This window comes from Pseudophryne corroboree, chromosome 3, assembly GCF_028390025.1.
Source record: "Pseudophryne corroboree isolate aPseCor3 chromosome 3, aPseCor3.hap2, whole genome shotgun sequence".
Taxonomy (NCBI): Eukaryota; Metazoa; Chordata; class Amphibia; order Anura; family Myobatrachidae; genus Pseudophryne; species Pseudophryne corroboree.
Genome location: NC_086446.1, coordinates 49,965,341 through 49,981,696, shown reverse-complemented (window position 1 = coordinate 49,981,696; position 16,356 = coordinate 49,965,341). Strand labels below are relative to the sequence as shown.

The 16,356-nt window shown below is 48.0% G+C and overlaps 2 protein-coding genes across 3 annotated transcripts in view; one reads left to right on the top strand and one right to left on the bottom strand.

Annotated features, from left to right (window-relative positions):
- Positions 1–3,530, bottom strand: part of LOC135054703 (zinc finger protein 271-like) — an 86,046-nt gene extending 82,516 nt beyond the window's left edge. The window contains exon 1 of the mRNA XM_063957978.1: positions 3,320–3,530. Within this exon, the coding sequence (XP_063814048.1) occupies positions 3,320–3,416 (97 nt within the window). The 5' untranslated portion in view covers positions 3,417–3,530. The remainder of the gene's footprint in view (positions 1–3,319) is intronic.
- Positions 3,531–3,718: 188 nt separating this feature from the next.
- The window catches only part of LOC135054702 (oocyte zinc finger protein XlCOF7.1-like), a 58,151-nt gene continuing 45,513 nt past the window's right edge, over positions 3,719–16,356 (top strand). The window contains exons 1-5 of one of the 2 annotated variants that reach the window (XM_063957976.1): positions 3,719–3,825; positions 6,884–7,010; positions 7,597–7,788; positions 8,443–8,521; positions 8,638–8,735. In XM_063957976.1, coding sequence (XP_063814046.1) covers positions 6,933–7,010; positions 7,597–7,788; positions 8,443–8,521; positions 8,638–8,735 — 447 coding nt within the window. In that variant the 5' untranslated portion in view covers positions 3,719–3,825; positions 6,884–6,932. Of the gene's footprint in view, positions 3,826–6,883; positions 7,011–7,596; positions 7,789–8,442; positions 8,561–8,637; positions 8,736–16,356 lie in introns of both variants that reach the window. The other variant, XM_063957975.1, reaches the window with a different exon arrangement.

Below are 16,356 nucleotides of genomic sequence, written 5' to 3'. Positions count from 1 at the left end.
TCACTGTACGGTCCCCTCTCCTCTATATAATAATACCACATATCAGTGTGTGCCGGGGGCTGTGTTATTCCCCCCATATATCACTGTATGGTCCCCTCTCCCCTATATAATAATACCACATATCAGTGTGTGCCGGGGGCTGTGTTATTCCCCCTCATATATCACTGTACGGTCCCCTCTCCCCTATATAATAATACCACATATCAGTGTGTGCCGGGGGCTGTGTTATTCCCCCTCATATATCACTGTACGGTCCCCTCTCCCCTATATAATAATAATACCACATATCAGTGTGTGCCTGGGGGCTGTGTTATTCCCCCTCATATATCACTGTACGGTCCCCTCACCCCTATATAATACCACATATCAGTGTGTGCCAGGTGCTGTGTTATTCCCCCTCATATATCACTGTACGGTTCTCTCTCCCCTATATAATAATAATAGCACATATCAGCGTGTGCGGGGGCTGTGTTATCCCCCCTCATATATCACTGTCCAGTCCCCTCTCCCCTATATAATAATACCACATATCAGTGTGTGCCGGGGCTGTGTTATTCCCCTCATATATCACTGTACGGTCCCCTCTCCCCTATATAATAATACCATATATCAGTGTGTGCCGGGGCTGTGTTATTCCCCTCACATATCACTGTACGGTCCCCTCTCCCCTATATAATAATACCACATATCCTATATAATAATACCACATATCAGTGTGTGTCGGGAGCTGTGTTATTCCCCTCATATATCACTGTACGGTCCCCTCTCCTCTATATAATAATACCACATATCAGTGTGTGTCGGGAGCTGTTATTCCCCTCATATATCACTGTACAGTCCCCTCTCCCCTATATAATAATAATACCACATATCAGTGTGTGCCGGGGGCTGTGTTATTCCCCCTCATATATCACTGTACGGTCCCCTCTCCCCTATATAATAATAATACCACATATCAGTGTGTGCCGGGGGCTGTGTTATTCCCCCTCATATATCACTGTACGGTCCCCTCTCCCCTATATAATAATAATACCACATATCAGTGTATGCCGGGGTCTGTGTTATTCCCCTCATATATCTCTGTACGGTCCCCTCTCCCCTATATAATAATACCACAAATCAATGTGTGTCGGGAGCTGTGTTATTCCCCTCATATATCACTGTACGGTCCCCTCTCCTCTATATAATAATACCACATATCAGTGTGTGCCGGGGGCTGTGTTATTCCCCCCATATATCACTGTACGGTCCCCTCTCCCCTATATAATAATAATACCACATATCAGTGTGTGCCGGGGGCTGTGTTATTCCCCCTCATATATCACTGTACGGTCCCCTCTCCCCTATATAATAATAATACCACATATCAGTGTGTGCCGGGGGCTGTGTTATTCCCCCTCATATATCACTGTACGGTCCCCTCTCCCCTATATAATAATAATACCACATATCAGTGTATGCCGGGGGCTGTGTTATTCCCCTCATATAGCACTGTACGGTCCCCTCTCCCCTATATAATAATACCACATATCAGTGTGTGTCGGGAGCTGTGTTATTCCCCTCATATATCACTGTACGGTCCCCTCTCCTCTATATAACAATACCACATATCAGTGTGTGTCGGGAGCTGTGTTATTCCCCTCATATATCACTGTACAGTCCCCTCTCCCCTATATAATAATAATACCACATATCAGTGTGTGCCTGGGGGCTGTGTTATTCCCCCTCATATATCACTGTACGGTCCCCTCTCCCCTATATAATAATAATACCACATATCAGTGTATGCCGGGGGCTGTGTTATTCCCCTCATATATCACTGTATGGTCCCCTCTCCCCTATATAATAATACCACATATCAGTGTGTGTCGGGAGCTGTGTTATTCCCCTCATATATCACTGTACGGTCCCCTCTCCTCTATATAATAATACCACATATCAGTGTGTGCCGGGGGCTGTGTTATTCCCCCCATATATCACTGTATGGTCCCCTCTCCCCTATATAATAATACCACATATCAGTGTGTGCCGGGGGCTGTGTTATTCCCCCTCATATATCACTGTACGGTCCCCTCTCCCCTATATAATAATACCACATATCAGTGTGTGCCGGGGGCTGTGTTATTCCCCCTCATATATCACTGTACGGTCCCCTCTCCCCTATATAATAATAATACCACATATCAGTGTGTGCCGGGGGCTGTGTTATTCCCCCTCATATATCACTGTACGGTCCCCTCTCCCCTATATAATAATAATACCACATATCAGTGTGTGCCGGGGGCTGTGTTATTCCCCCCATATATCACTGTATGGTCCCCTCTCCCCTATATAATACCACATATCAGTGTGTGCCGGGGGCTGTGTTATTCCCCCTCATATATCACTGTACGGTCCCCTCTCCCCTATATAATAATACCACATATCAGTGTGTGCCGGGGGCTGTGTTATTCCCCCTCATATATCACTGTACGGTCCCCTCTCCCCTATATAATAATAATACCACATATCAGTGTGTGCCGGGGGCTGTGTTATTCCCCCTCATATATCACTGTACGGTCCCCTCTCCCCTATATAATAATAATACCACATATCAGTGTATGCCGGGGGCTGTGTTATTCCCCTCATATATCACTGTACGGTCCCCTCTCCCCTATATAATAATACCACATATCAGTGTGTGCCGGGGGCTGTGTTATTCCCCACATATATCACTGTACGGTCCCCTCCCCCCTATATAATAATACCACATATCAGTGTGTCCCGGGGGCTGTGTTATTCCCCCTCATATATCACTGTACGGTCCCCTCTCCCCTATATAATAATAATACCACATATCAGTGGGCTGTGTTATTCCCCTCATATATCACTATACGGTCCCCTCTCCCCTATATAATAATACCACATATCAGTGTGTGCCGGGGGCTGTGTTATTCCCCCTCATATATCACTGTACGGTCCCCTCTCCCCTATATAATAATACCACATATCAGTGTGTGTCGGGAGCTGTTATTCCCCTCATATATCACTGTACGGTCCCCTCTCCTCTATATAATAATACCACATATCAGTGTGTGCCGGGGGCTGTGTTATTCCCCCCATATATCACTGTACGGTCCCTCTCCCCTATATAATAATACCACATATCAGTGTGTGCCGGGGGCTGTGTTATTCCCCCTCATATATCACTGTACGGTCCCCTCTCCCCTATATAATAATACCACATATCAGTGTGTGCTGGGGGCTGTGTTATTCCCCCTCATATATCACTGTACGGTCCCCTCCCTTCTATATAATAATACCACATAATATCAGTTACCTTGTGCTCGTAAAATGGCGGGTGAGTGATATATATTATGTGGCCCCGCCCTTTTCCGCTTTCGAAGCCAATTACTTCTCACCTCCCATAAGGACATTAGCCGCGGGTATTTTTAATGGAATCCGATTGGCTCTGTAGTACGCAAGTCAAAATAACGACGGGGAACAGGAAGCTGTTGTGGGCGGAGCAAGGAAGTAAGGTGGAACGCACAGGCCAGAAGTAGGGTATGATTGGCACAGGTTGCTCCTAGTGACTGGCCCCTCCCCTTCTACACCTCGGCTACAGCACCGCCCACTGTAAAATAATTACCATACTTGTCCTCTGTGCAGGAGGCCGGCGGCCATTTTCTTGTAGACCAGTCCGGCAGCTGCAGCAGCAATAGGTTCCCAGGCCGTGTAGTGACGTCAGAAGCTACGGCCATTTTCCCCTGGCCTGCTCTCTGCCTTCCTTTCCTTCTATCATTCCCACAAGGCAGCAGGAGCAGAGAGCAACCATTGCTGTGTCTGGTAATGATATTATTATGATGATGATGCTTGATTGATTGATTGATTGATTGATTGATGATGATGATTATTATTATTATTCTATAGGCTGAGCAGCTCTTGTGTCAGGTTGCTGTACTACAGGGGGAGCAGCCTCTGGTTCGTTATTATAGTGCAGCTGGAGCAGCCTCTGATGCTGCATTATCACTATACACAGGTGTCTGACACTCCTATTACTATAACACAGGTGGGGCAGACCCTGGTGTTACTATAATACAGGTGGAGCAGACTCTTGTGTTACTGTAATGCAGGTGGCGCAGACCCCGCTGTACTCTGTCGCAGTCCTCTTGTTTACTATACTACAGGTGGCGCAAACCCCGCTGTTACTGTAATACAGGTGGCGCAGACCCCGCTGTTACTCTAATACAGGTGGCGCAGACCCTGCTGTTACTATAGTACAGGTGGCGCAGACCCCGCTGTTACTATAATACAGGTGGCGCAGAACCCGCTGTTACTATAATACAGGTGGCGCAGACCCCGCTGTTACTATAATACAGGTGGCGCAGACCCCGCTGTTACTATAATACAGGTGGCGCAGACCCCGCTGTTACTCTAATACAGGTGGCGCAGACCCCGCTGTTAATATAATACAGGTGGCGCAGACCCCGCTGTTACTATAATACAGGTGGCGCAGACCCCGCTGTTACTATAATACAGGTGGCGAAGACCCCGCAGTTACTATAATACAGGTGGCGTAGACCCCGCTGTTACTATAATACAGGTGGCGCAGACCCCGCTGTTACTAATACAGGTGGCGCAGACCCCGCTGTTAATATAATACAGGTGGCGCAGACCCCGCTGTTACTATAATACAGGTGGCGCAGACCCCGCTGTTACTATAATACAGGTGGCGCAGACCCCGCTGTTACTATAATACAGGTGGCGAAGACCCCGCTGTTAATATAATACAGGTGGCGCAGACCCCGCTGTTACTATAATACAGGTGGCGAAGACCCCGCTGTTACTCTAATACAGGTGGCGAAGACCCCGCTGTTACTATAATACAGGTGGCGCAGACCCCGCTGTTACTATAATACAGGTGGCGCAGACCCCGCTGTTACTATAATACAGGTGGCGCAGACCCCGCTGTTACTCTAATACAGGTGGCGCAGACCCCGCTGTTACTATAATACAGGTGGCGCAGACCCCGTTGTTACTATAATACAGGTGGCGCAGACCCCGCTGTTACTATAATACAGGTGGCGCAGACCCCGCTGTTAATATAATACAGGTGGCGCAGACCCCGCTGTTAATATAATACAGGTGGCGCAGACCCCGCTGTTACTATAATACAGGTGGCGCAGACCCCGCTGTTACTCTAATACAGGTGGCGCAGACCCCGCTGTTACTATAGTACAGGTGGCGCAGACCCTGCTGTTACTCTAATACAGGTGGCGCAGACCCCGCTGTTACTATAATACAGGTGGCGCAGACCCCGCTGTTACTATAATACAGGTGGCGCAGAACCCGCTGTTACTATAATACAGGTGGCGCAGACCTCGCTGTTACTATAATACAGGTGGCGCAGACCCCGCTGTTACTATAATACAGGTGGCGCAGACCCTGCTGTTACTCTAATACAGGTGGCGCAGACCCCGCTGTTACTCTAATACAGGTGGCGCAGATCCCGCTGTTACTATAATACAGGTGGCACAGACCCCGCTGTTACTATAATACAGGTGGCGCAGACCCTGCTGTTACTATAATACAGGTGGCGCAGACCCCGCTGTTACTATAATACAGGTGGCACAGACCCCGCTGTTACTATAATACTGGTGGGGCAGACCCCGCTGTTACTATAATACAGGTGGTGCAGACCCCGCTGTTACTATAATACAGGTGGCGAAGACCCCGCTGTTACTATAATACAGGTGGCGCAGACCCCACTGTTACTATAATACAGGTGGGGTAGACTTTGGTGTTACTATAATACAGGTGGTGCAGACTCTGGCGTCACTATAATGCAGGTGGTGCAGACTCCGCTTGCTGCTCTCTGGTGTGAGTGGAGTTGGGTAAATATACACCCCAATCTCTATCACTGCGCAGTGTGGCCTGATCTGAGTGTAGGGTCACCGCCTTTCCATGTTCAGCTTCCCAAACCTAGGTGCTGGAATGGAGCCCTGAGTAGGGTCAGTGCCATGGGCGTAACTAGAGCTTTGTGGCTCCACAGCAACATTCTGAGGGTGCCCTTGTAAAACACCCACACCCAGGGGGAAGGCATACAAGGGGCCCACAATTACAAGTCACCCTTCACTTTGCCCCCAACACTAGAACACCGGGGCAAACCTCCTCATATCTTGGCAGAGGACTATTAACCCTCTCCCCCAGGAAGACTCAGTCAATCTATGGTTACTAAGACACCAATAGAAGGGTACACCCGGGGGAGGGGGGGGGGTCAGTGTACACCTTCTGTCTGCACCAATCCTATTCACACAGCTGGCCCGCTTCCTTGGGCAATTTGCATCAAGTATGTCTGGATGTCCTGTCTCGTGACCATGAGAGGAACATTGGGGTAACCCCCAGCAATGCCGTGTGATGGTCACTGAGCAGCTCTCTGTAGCTGGGTCAGAGGAACTTCTGAGATACACTGACCAAGACTCAATGACTCTGGGAATGAGGGGAACATAGTGGTCACTCAGTGTACTCTTATGTTTATATGGTTAGCATGATAGCGTAGTAGACAGCATTACTAGTTCACAGCACTGGGGTCGTGAATTCATTTCCCGACCAATGCCCTGTCAGTGTGGAATTTGTATGTTCTCCTATGTCTGTATTGGTTTCTTCCAGCTGCTCTAATTTCTTCTCACACTCTACATACTGGGAGGTTAGTAGGCTTCTTTCATAAATACGTGTGTGTGTGTGTGTGTGTGTGTGTGTGTGTGTGTGTGTGTGTGTGTGTGTGTGTGTCCATAGGAAATGTAGACTGTACTGGGGCGGGGACAGATGTAAAAGACTAAATATCCCACACTGGAAAATTTGTGTGCACTACATAAATACCTGTTATAATGACATTTATTTCCAGACATCTGGGCAGTGAGGAGTCAGATCCTTGTTACTAGAAGCTACCGAGGATGGACAAGGAAAGGAGTTACACAACTGAGAGGATACTAAACCTCACCCTGGAGATCATCTACCTGCTGACTGGGGAGGTGAGGGGATCTGGGAGTGTCACAGTGACATCACTTATATCTATAGTAATAATACAGGGACATGACTGGGGAGGTGAGGGGATCTGGGAGTGTCACAGTGACATCACTCATATCTATAGTAATAATACAGAGACATGACTGGGGAGGTGAGGGGATGTGGGAGTGTCACAGTGACATCACTTATATCTATAGTAATAATACAGGGACATGACTGGGGAGGTGAGGGGATCTGGGAGTGTCACATTGACATCACTTATATCTATAGTAATAATACAGGGACATGCCTGAGGAGTTGAGGGGATCTGGGAGTGTCACAGTGACATCACTTCTATAGTAATAATACAGAGACATGACTGGGGAGGTTAGGGGATCTGGGAGTGTCACAGTGACATCACTTATCTTTATAGTAATAATACAGGGACATCACTTACATGTATAGTAGTAACATTGTTACGTGACTGATAAGGTGAGGGATTATGGGAGTGTCACAGTGACATCCCTTCTATAATAATAATACAGGAACATGACTGGGGAGGTGAGGGGATCTGAAAATGTATGCAGTGATTGTGTATTTTCCAATAAACAGGGTTACACTGTAGTGAAGAAGACATCTGGGAAGTGTAAGACACCCAGCGGTCATCTGAATGTGTCAAGAGAACTGATCAGGACCCACAGCCCCATCATGGTGCCTCCACCTAACTCACTGATACATGAGAGAGACAATAACCAGAGGATCCTGGAAATCACCAACAAGATCATTCAGCTGCCTTCTGGAGAGGTGACTGCTGGGAATGGGACATTATACAGTAACACCAGGGGATGTGTCTGGGTGATGACTGGAGAGGTGACTGCTGGGAATGGGGCATTATACAGTAACACCAGGGGATGTGTCTGGGTGATGACTGGAGAGGTGACTGCTGGGAATGGGACATTATACAGTAACACCAGGGGATGTGTCTGGGTGATGACTGGAGAGGTGACTGCTGGGAATGGGACATTATACAGTAACACCAGGGGATGTGTCTGGGTGATGACTGGAGAGGTGACTGCTGGGAATGGGGCATTATACAGTAACACCAGGGGATGTGTCTGTGTGATGACTGGAGAGGTGACTGCTGGGAATGGGGCATTCTGCAGTTACACCAGGGGACGTGTCTGGGTGATGACAGGAGAGGTGACTGCTGGGAATGGAGCATTATACAGTAACACCAGGGGACGTGTCTGGGTGATGACTGGAGAGGTGACTGCTGGGAATGGGACTTTATACAGTAACACCAGGGGACGTGTCTGGGTGATGACTGGAGAGGTGACTGCTGGGAATGGGACATTATACAGTAACACCAGGGGATGTGTCTGGGTGATGACTGTATAACTGTGTGTGTCAGGTTCCTATAAGGTGTCAGGATGTCACTGTCTGTTTCTCTCCATGCAGGAGGGGGAGTATATAGAGGAACACAGGGGTCTGTACAAGGACGTGATGATGGAGAATCACCGGCCCCTCACATCACTGGGTAAAAGGAGACTGTCATGTATTGTACAGGGGAGAGCAGGTATGGTGGCCCCTATATACACACTTTATCTGATAATCACATATATACACTGTACTCAGTCACTGTGTCTCCTACAGATGGGCCCAGTAACAGAGATACCCCAGAGAGATGTCCCCGTCCTCTGTATTCCCAGGATTGTACAGAGGAGAATCACAGGATCCCACAGGAGGATCAGGTAGGTGGGATTTAGGGTCTCATCAGTGGTTCTCATCCTGGAATCCTAGTACCCGCAGGAATATTCACTGTGATATCAGGGGTACTTGGCAGTAATGGCGGGGCTGGGACAGGATAACCAGGTGATAAAGAGACACACTGGGAAAGCAGTGTCTTATGGGATCTCTAGCCCTACGCATCACAGTAGGACCCGAATAACAAAATGAGAATGTCCCCACTTAATCTGTTGGGCGGTGCCATTTTCTGTGCTTCTCCTGCAATTGGTGTGGATTACAGTTCTGCATTCTCCTGTGCTGCTCTGATCCTAGCATGTCCTACATGTGCAGAAGTCTTATCAAAGCCTCCAGTTTCAGCTTCAACTAGACCCAAGTGTCCGGACACGGAGCAGCAAACACAGACATCCGTGACACAAAAGGTTTCTCCCTGTGTAAGAAAGCAGATGTGGATTATAGGTGTACTGTAGATTTTACAATTTTCATAAATTGTAGTATGCCAGGAAATAAAAAAATAATAATAATAATAATAAAAAATAATAATAATAATATATATATAATATATGCAATTAGTTTGTTTATCGGGGGCCACAGGATCTGCCTTAGGATATATAGTAGCGACAGCGGAATGGGTGCGAAACAGTTAAGCTTTGCAGACTCCCAGGATGCAATGCGCCAGCCCCGTATATCCCTGCCTCCCGGCTCAGGCACTTCAGTTTTTTGTTTGGTGCGGCAGGAGCCGGACCACTTTGAACGGTTGGGCTGCAAATTTTTTCCACAGTCATAAGCAAGCACAACCAGACACCCAGCATCTAAACCAGAAGACAAGCCAATCGGATCAAGAACCAGGGATCCTCAAGCAGCATTCGTGGATGCACTGGCAATTCCATGGAACCTTCGGCTGCCCTACGTGTTCCCTCCAGTGTCACTCCTGTCCAGGGTACTATGGAAGTTCAAACAAGTAGGTGGAATACTACTTCTAGTCGCTCCGGCGTGGTCCAGACGGCATTGGTTCTCAGACCTGCAGGGTCTATCGATAGAGCGTACTCTTCTACTTCCTCAACTCCCAGACCTACTCGTTCAGGGCCCTTGTCTTTACCCAGACCTGGCCAGACTGGCTTTGACGGTGTGGCTCTTAAAGCTTTACTCCTGAGGGCCAAAGAATTCTCCAAGGCGGTCATCCAAACTATGCTGAAGGCCCGCAAACCGGCATCTGCGCGGATTTATTATAGTGTGCTGCTAAGAATTACGAGGCTTACGAATTCAGTACTTCCATACTTCTGGCTTTTCTGCAACAAGGCCTGCACTTAGGCCTTCGTCTGCCCTTTTTTATGTATAAAACCCCCCCACATGTACATATAGATGCACAAATTATATCTATGTGCGCACATGAGCTCTAAATATATTGATCCTATTTTGTGCATCTATATATACGTGTGGGAGTTTTTAATACATAGAAAAGATAATTTACATAATGATGAATAATAAAACTATTAAATATCAAAGTAAAAAATGACTTAGTTAATAATAAATTGTATTATTATTTGGTATGAGGTTGGACCAGAACCCAGGACTTGCTGTATACCAGTCTCCAGCATTAGTTTAATGAGCCACTGCTCTTCCATACTTAACATTGAGATTTTGTCTAATAGTTCAAGTTAAAACTGTTCACTGTTGAACATTAATTGTGATGATGCATTTTTGTATCAACAAACTATCCATTGAGATATACATAAACTTCTTTGATAAGATGTGTATTCTTACATGAATAATGGTTAGTTTATTATAATAAGTGGTACTTATGTTGTAATGTGCCATGTTGCTGAAATCAAATAGAATTTCTCTTACGTCCTAGAGGATGCTGGGGTCCACATTAGTACCATGGGGTATAGACGAGTCCACCAGGAGCCATTGGCACTTTAAGAGTTTGAGAGTGTGGGCTGGCTCCTCCCTCTATGCCCCTCCCACCAGACTCAGTTTAGAAAATGTGCCCGGAGGAGCTGGTCACAGCTAGGGGAGCTCTACAGAGCTTTCTTAGTAAAAGTTTTCTTAGAATTTTTTATTTTATAGGGAGGCTATGACAACAGCCTCCCTGCATCGAGGGACTAAGGGGGGGAGCAGTGTCCGTCTTGCAGGGTCTGAGCCACTATCTCCGCTGACCGGACACTTACAGAGCTGAAGATTTGTGGCGAGTGAGTCACCGACCCCCCTAGCAAGCAGGGGGCCGGTGTGAAGATGGAGGCATAAGGGTAGGAGTGCAGTATTAGCTTTGTTCCTGGGCTCAGCGGTACATAGTGCGGCGCTGTGAGGGGCGCCCTGAGCCAGCGCCTACATTCTACACTGGTCACACAGCCTGTCGGGGTCCCGGGATCTCAGCAAGCATAATTCCTCAGGCCAGTATAATCCTATGAAGAGCGGAAGACAGCGCCATTTTGGGGGTGGAGCTTCTCCTCAGAGAGGACCCAGGGGATTGTAGAAGGGGGAGGGGCTGCAAAACGACTGTGTAACCTATTAAGGTGCACAGTCAGCGCTGATAAGGGGTCTCCCTTTATATTAAAAGCGCTGTGTGTGGGTTGGCTCCAATCTCTGTGTCTCTCTTGCCATTCTTGGGGGTGAAACTCTGTCTGTTCTTGTGTGTGTGTGTGTGTGTGTGTGTGTGTGTGTGTGTGTGTGTGTGTGTGTAGTGTCTGTTGTCTCCATTAAGCAATGTCCAGGGACTCTGTGTCATATGCTGCAAAGGAAATGTCCTCTCAGGATGATCCCATTCCATGTAATCAGGATTGCGCTGGTTTAGCACAGATTCCAGCAAGGGAGCCTGAGTGGTTATCCTCTATCAAATCTATGATTTCTCAGATTTCAAATAGGGTTGCACAAATTGAATCAGGCTTTACAGAACTCTATGGCAGTCTGGCCCAGTTCTGGTACATCAGGGACCCCCTCTGTGTATTCACATAAACGTGCTCTTGCACAGATGATGCAGGATGATACCGATTCTGATACTGCAGACGGTGACGGGGATGTGTTGCGGGGGACAGCATCTCTTGCTAAAGGGGTGCAGTTGATGATAGAGGCTATTAGGGATATGTAGAATATTGCTGATACAACACCCGAGCAGGTTGAGGAGGCTTACTTCACGGAGAATAAGAAAGCCTCGCTAACCTTCCCTGCGTCAAAGGAATTAAATGCTATATTTGAAAAGGTTTGGGAAAACTCAGATAAAAAATTACAGATACCTAAAAGGGTTCTGGTAGCATTTTCTTTCCCGGTAGAGGATAGGAAAAAATGGGAAAACCCGCCTATTGTTGACGAATCAGTATCCAGACTCTCAAAAAAGGTGGTTTTACCTGTTCTAGGATCTACTGCCTTGAAAGAGCCGGCTGATCATAAAATTGATAATACGCTGAAATCCATGTACACGGCTTCTGGGGCAATACTATGTCCCACTATTGCCAGTGCTTGGATTGCCAAAGCTATAGTAAAATGGTCAGGCACGTTACTTGAGGAATTGGATTCTATGGAGAAATGTGATGTTGAATTGTTTTTACGTAACATTCAGATTTGGCAGGATTTCTGGTAGAATCCATGAAAGACCTGGGTTCCATGGCTGCAGGGATTTCCTCCATGTCAGTATCAGCTCGTCAAGGACTGTGGTTGCGCCAGTGGTCTGCCGACGCGGAATCCAGGAGAAGTGTGGAGACCTTACCCTACACAGGTCAGGCTCTCTTAGGGGAAGCATTAGATATGTGGATCTCCACGGCTACAGCTGGTAAGTCACCCTTTCTTCCCTCAGCTACACCTGCTCCGAAGAAACCCTTTTCTTCAGTTACATCACAGCCCTTTCTGTCTAACAAGCCTAGAAAGGCCAAGCCGTCCAACACCTTCTTTCGAGGAGGTCGGCCCATGTTCAAGAAACCTGCGGCTTCAGGTTCCCAGGAACAGAAACCTGCTTCAGGTACACCAAAGTCATCTGCATGACGGTGGACTGCACGGAGGTGGGGCCGGTGGGAGTGAGACTGAAACATTTCAGTCATGTTTGGGTGTCCTCCGGCCTGGACCCCTGGGTGCAAGATATTGTGTCCCGGGGGTACAGGCTGGAATTTCAAAATCTCCCTCCTCACCGATTTTTCAGATCAGGCTTGCCAGCACTGCTGGCAGACAGGACTGTCCTGCAAGAAGCCGTCCAGAAGTTGGTGGAGGCACAGGTTATTGTACCAGTACCTCCTCATATGCAAAACAAAGGTTACTATTCAAACCTTTTGTGGTACCGAAACCGGATGGTTCGGTCAGGCCCATTCTGAACTTAAAATCACTAAACCCCTTTCTGAGGGAGTTCAAGTTCAAAATGGAGTCTCTAAGGGCAGTGATATCGGGTCTGGAGGAGGGGGAATTCCTAGTATCCCTGGATATCAAGGATGCGTACCTCCACATTCCGATTTGGCTGCCGCATCAAGCTTATCTTCGATTCGCATTGTTGAACTGTCATTTTCAGTTCCAGGCCCTCCCATTTGGGCTCTTCACAGCACCGAGGTGATGGCGGAAATGATGATTCTCCTCCACAGACATAATTCCATATCTGGACGATCTGCTGATGAAGGCATCATCCAAGGAGAAGCTGTTACGGTCCATAACACTCACGACCCAGCTTCTCAGGGAACATAGTTGGATCCTGAATCTTCCAAAATCACAATTGGAACCAACCAGGAGATTGTCCTTTCTGGGAATGATCCTCGACACGGAGAAGCAGAGGGTGTTTCTCCTAGAGGAAAAAGCATTGGTGATTCAAACGATGGTTCGGGATGTCCTGAAGCCAGCCTGGGTGTCAGTTCATCAGTGCATTTGCCTTCTGGGGAAGATGGTGGCCTCTTACGAGGCTCTGCAGTTCCGGAGGTTTCACGCTCGGTCCTTCCAACTGGATCTCCTGGACTAGTGGTCGGGATCCCATCTACACATGCACCAGAGAATACGTCTGTCGCCAAAGGCCAGGATTTCACTCCTCTGGTGGCTGCAATTACCTCACCTTCTGGAGAGCCACAGTTTCGGGATTCAGGACTGGGTCCTTCTAACCACGGATGCAAGTCTCCGGGGCTGGGGCGCAGTCACTCAAGGGGAAACCTTCCAAGGAAAGTGGTCAAGTCTGGAAGCCGGCCTGCCGATAAACATTCTGGAACTAAGAGCCGTCTACAACGGTCTTCTCCAAGCGGCCCATCTTCTGAGAAATCGAGCCATTCAAGTGCAGTCGGACAATGTGACAACGGTGGCTTACATAAACCGACAGGGCGGAACGTAGAGCAGAGCTGCAATGGCAGAGGTAACAAGAATCATCCTCTGGTCAGAAAAACACGCGTTGGCGCTGTCAGCAATCTTCATTCCGGGAGTAGACAACTGGGAAGCGGACTTCCTCAGCAGACACGATCTCCATCCAGGGGAGTGGGGCCTACATCCGGAGGTGTTCAAGGAAGTAACAGATCTTTGGGGCATACCCCAGATCGATATGATGGCCTCTCGTCTCAACAAGAAGCTTCGGCACTATTGTTCCAGGTCGAGGGACCCGCAAGCAGTGGCAGTGAATGCCCTAGTGACTCCGTGGGTGTCCCAGTCGGTGTATGTGTTTCATCCACTTCCACTCATCCTAAGAGTTCTAAAGCTCATAAGGAGAACAAGGGTTCTAGCGATCCTCATTGCTCCAGACTGGCCAAGAAGGGCTTGGTACGCGGATCTTCTGGATCTACTGCAAGAAGAGCCAAGGCCTCTTCCTCTTCGGAAGGACCTGCTGCAGCAGGGGCCGTTCGCCTATCAAGACTTACCGCGGCTACGTTTGACGGCATGGAGGTTGAACGCCTGATACTAGCTCGGAAGGGCATTCCGAACAAGGTTATTCCTATCCTGATACAGGCTAGGAAAGGAGTAACGTATAAACATTGCCATCGAATTTGGAAGTGAGTCCAATAAATTTCCTGCGGTGGAGTTTCAACTGGGACGGTTTCTCCTCTTCCTACAAGCTGGTGTGGATATGGGCCTGAGGTTGGGATCTGTGAAGGTCCAGATTTCGGCCCTATCCATATTCTTCCAAAAACAATTGGCTGCCCTCCCTGAGGTTCAGACCTTTTTGAAGGGAGTTCTGCACATCCAACCTCCTTTTGTACATCTTACGGCGCCTTGGGACCTTAACGTGGTGTTGCAGTTCCTCAAATCGGACTGGTTCGAGCCTCTACAGGAGGTTGAGGTCAAATTTCTTTACGTGGAAGACTGTCAAGTTGTTGGCTTTAGTATCTGCTAGACGTGTGTCGGAGTTGGGGGCTTTGTCCTGTAAAAGCCCATACTTGATCTTCCACGAAGATAGAGCTGAGCTCCGGACACGTCAGCAGTTTCTTCCAAAGGTTGTGTCGGCATTTCATATCAACCAACCTATTGTGGTGCCAGTGGCTACTGACTCCTCAATTTCATCAGAGTCCTTGGATGTTGTAAAGGCTCTGAAAATATATGTGAAGAGGACTGCTCGTCACAGGAAATCGGACTCTCTGTTTGTCCTGCAGACGATCTCTCGCTGGATCAGGTTCACTATCCACTATCCAGCATGCGTATTCTACAGCAGGCTTGCCGTGTCCTATGTCTGCCAAGGCACACTCTACTCGTAAGGTGGGGTCTTCCTGGGCGGCTGCCCGGGGTGTCTCGGCGTTACAACTTTGCCGAGCTGCAACTTGGTCTGGGTCGAACACGTTTGCAAAGTTCTACAAGTTCGATACTTTGGCCTCTGATGATCTCAAGTTCAGTTAATCAGTTCTGCAGGAGCCTCCGCGCTCTCCCTCTCATTCTGGGAGCTTTGGTACATCTCCATGGTACTAATGTGGACCCCAGCATCCTCTAGGATGTAAGAGAAAATAGGATTTTAATTACCTACCGGTAAATCCCTTTCTCGTAGTCCGTAGAAGATGCTGGGCGCCCGCCCAGCGCTTCGCTTTCCTGCAATTGTTATCTGGTTCAGTACAACTTTGTTTTAGATAAGTACTGCATTGTTACTTGGTAAGGAATGTTTCAGCGGTTGCTGAGTTTTCAAGCTAAGTTAGCTTGATGTGCCTTGTATGTGTGAGCTGGTGTGAATCTCACCAATATCTGTGTATTTCCTTCTCTCGAAGATGTCCGTGTCCCCCGGCACAGTTTCTAGACTGAGTCTGGTGGGAGGGGCATAGAGGGATGAGCCAGCCCACATTCTCAAACTCTTAAAGTGCCAGTGGCTCCTGGTGGACCTGTATATACCCCATGGTACTAATGTGGACCCCAGCATCCTCTACAGACTATGAGAAAAGGATTTACCGGTAGGTAACCAAAATCCTATTATTACTGAGCACTATGTTTTGTCATTTTAAAAGTGAGCACCTGCTTTTAACTAGATTTGTACACCTATAGCTACTAATGAATTCCCTTTTGTGGATTGGCCACTCGTGTACTTAAATACTGCACTAGCTTGCCATTCATTCATACCTTCTGAAGAAACCGCTATACTGTGACAGCGGAGAAACGCGTTAAGGCAGGGCCGGAGCTTCCACTAGGCAGCTTTAGGCAGCTGCCTAGGGGCGCCGGGACCTGAAGGGGCGGCTTGCTACATCTGCATGAAAAAGTTAGTGTGGTCCT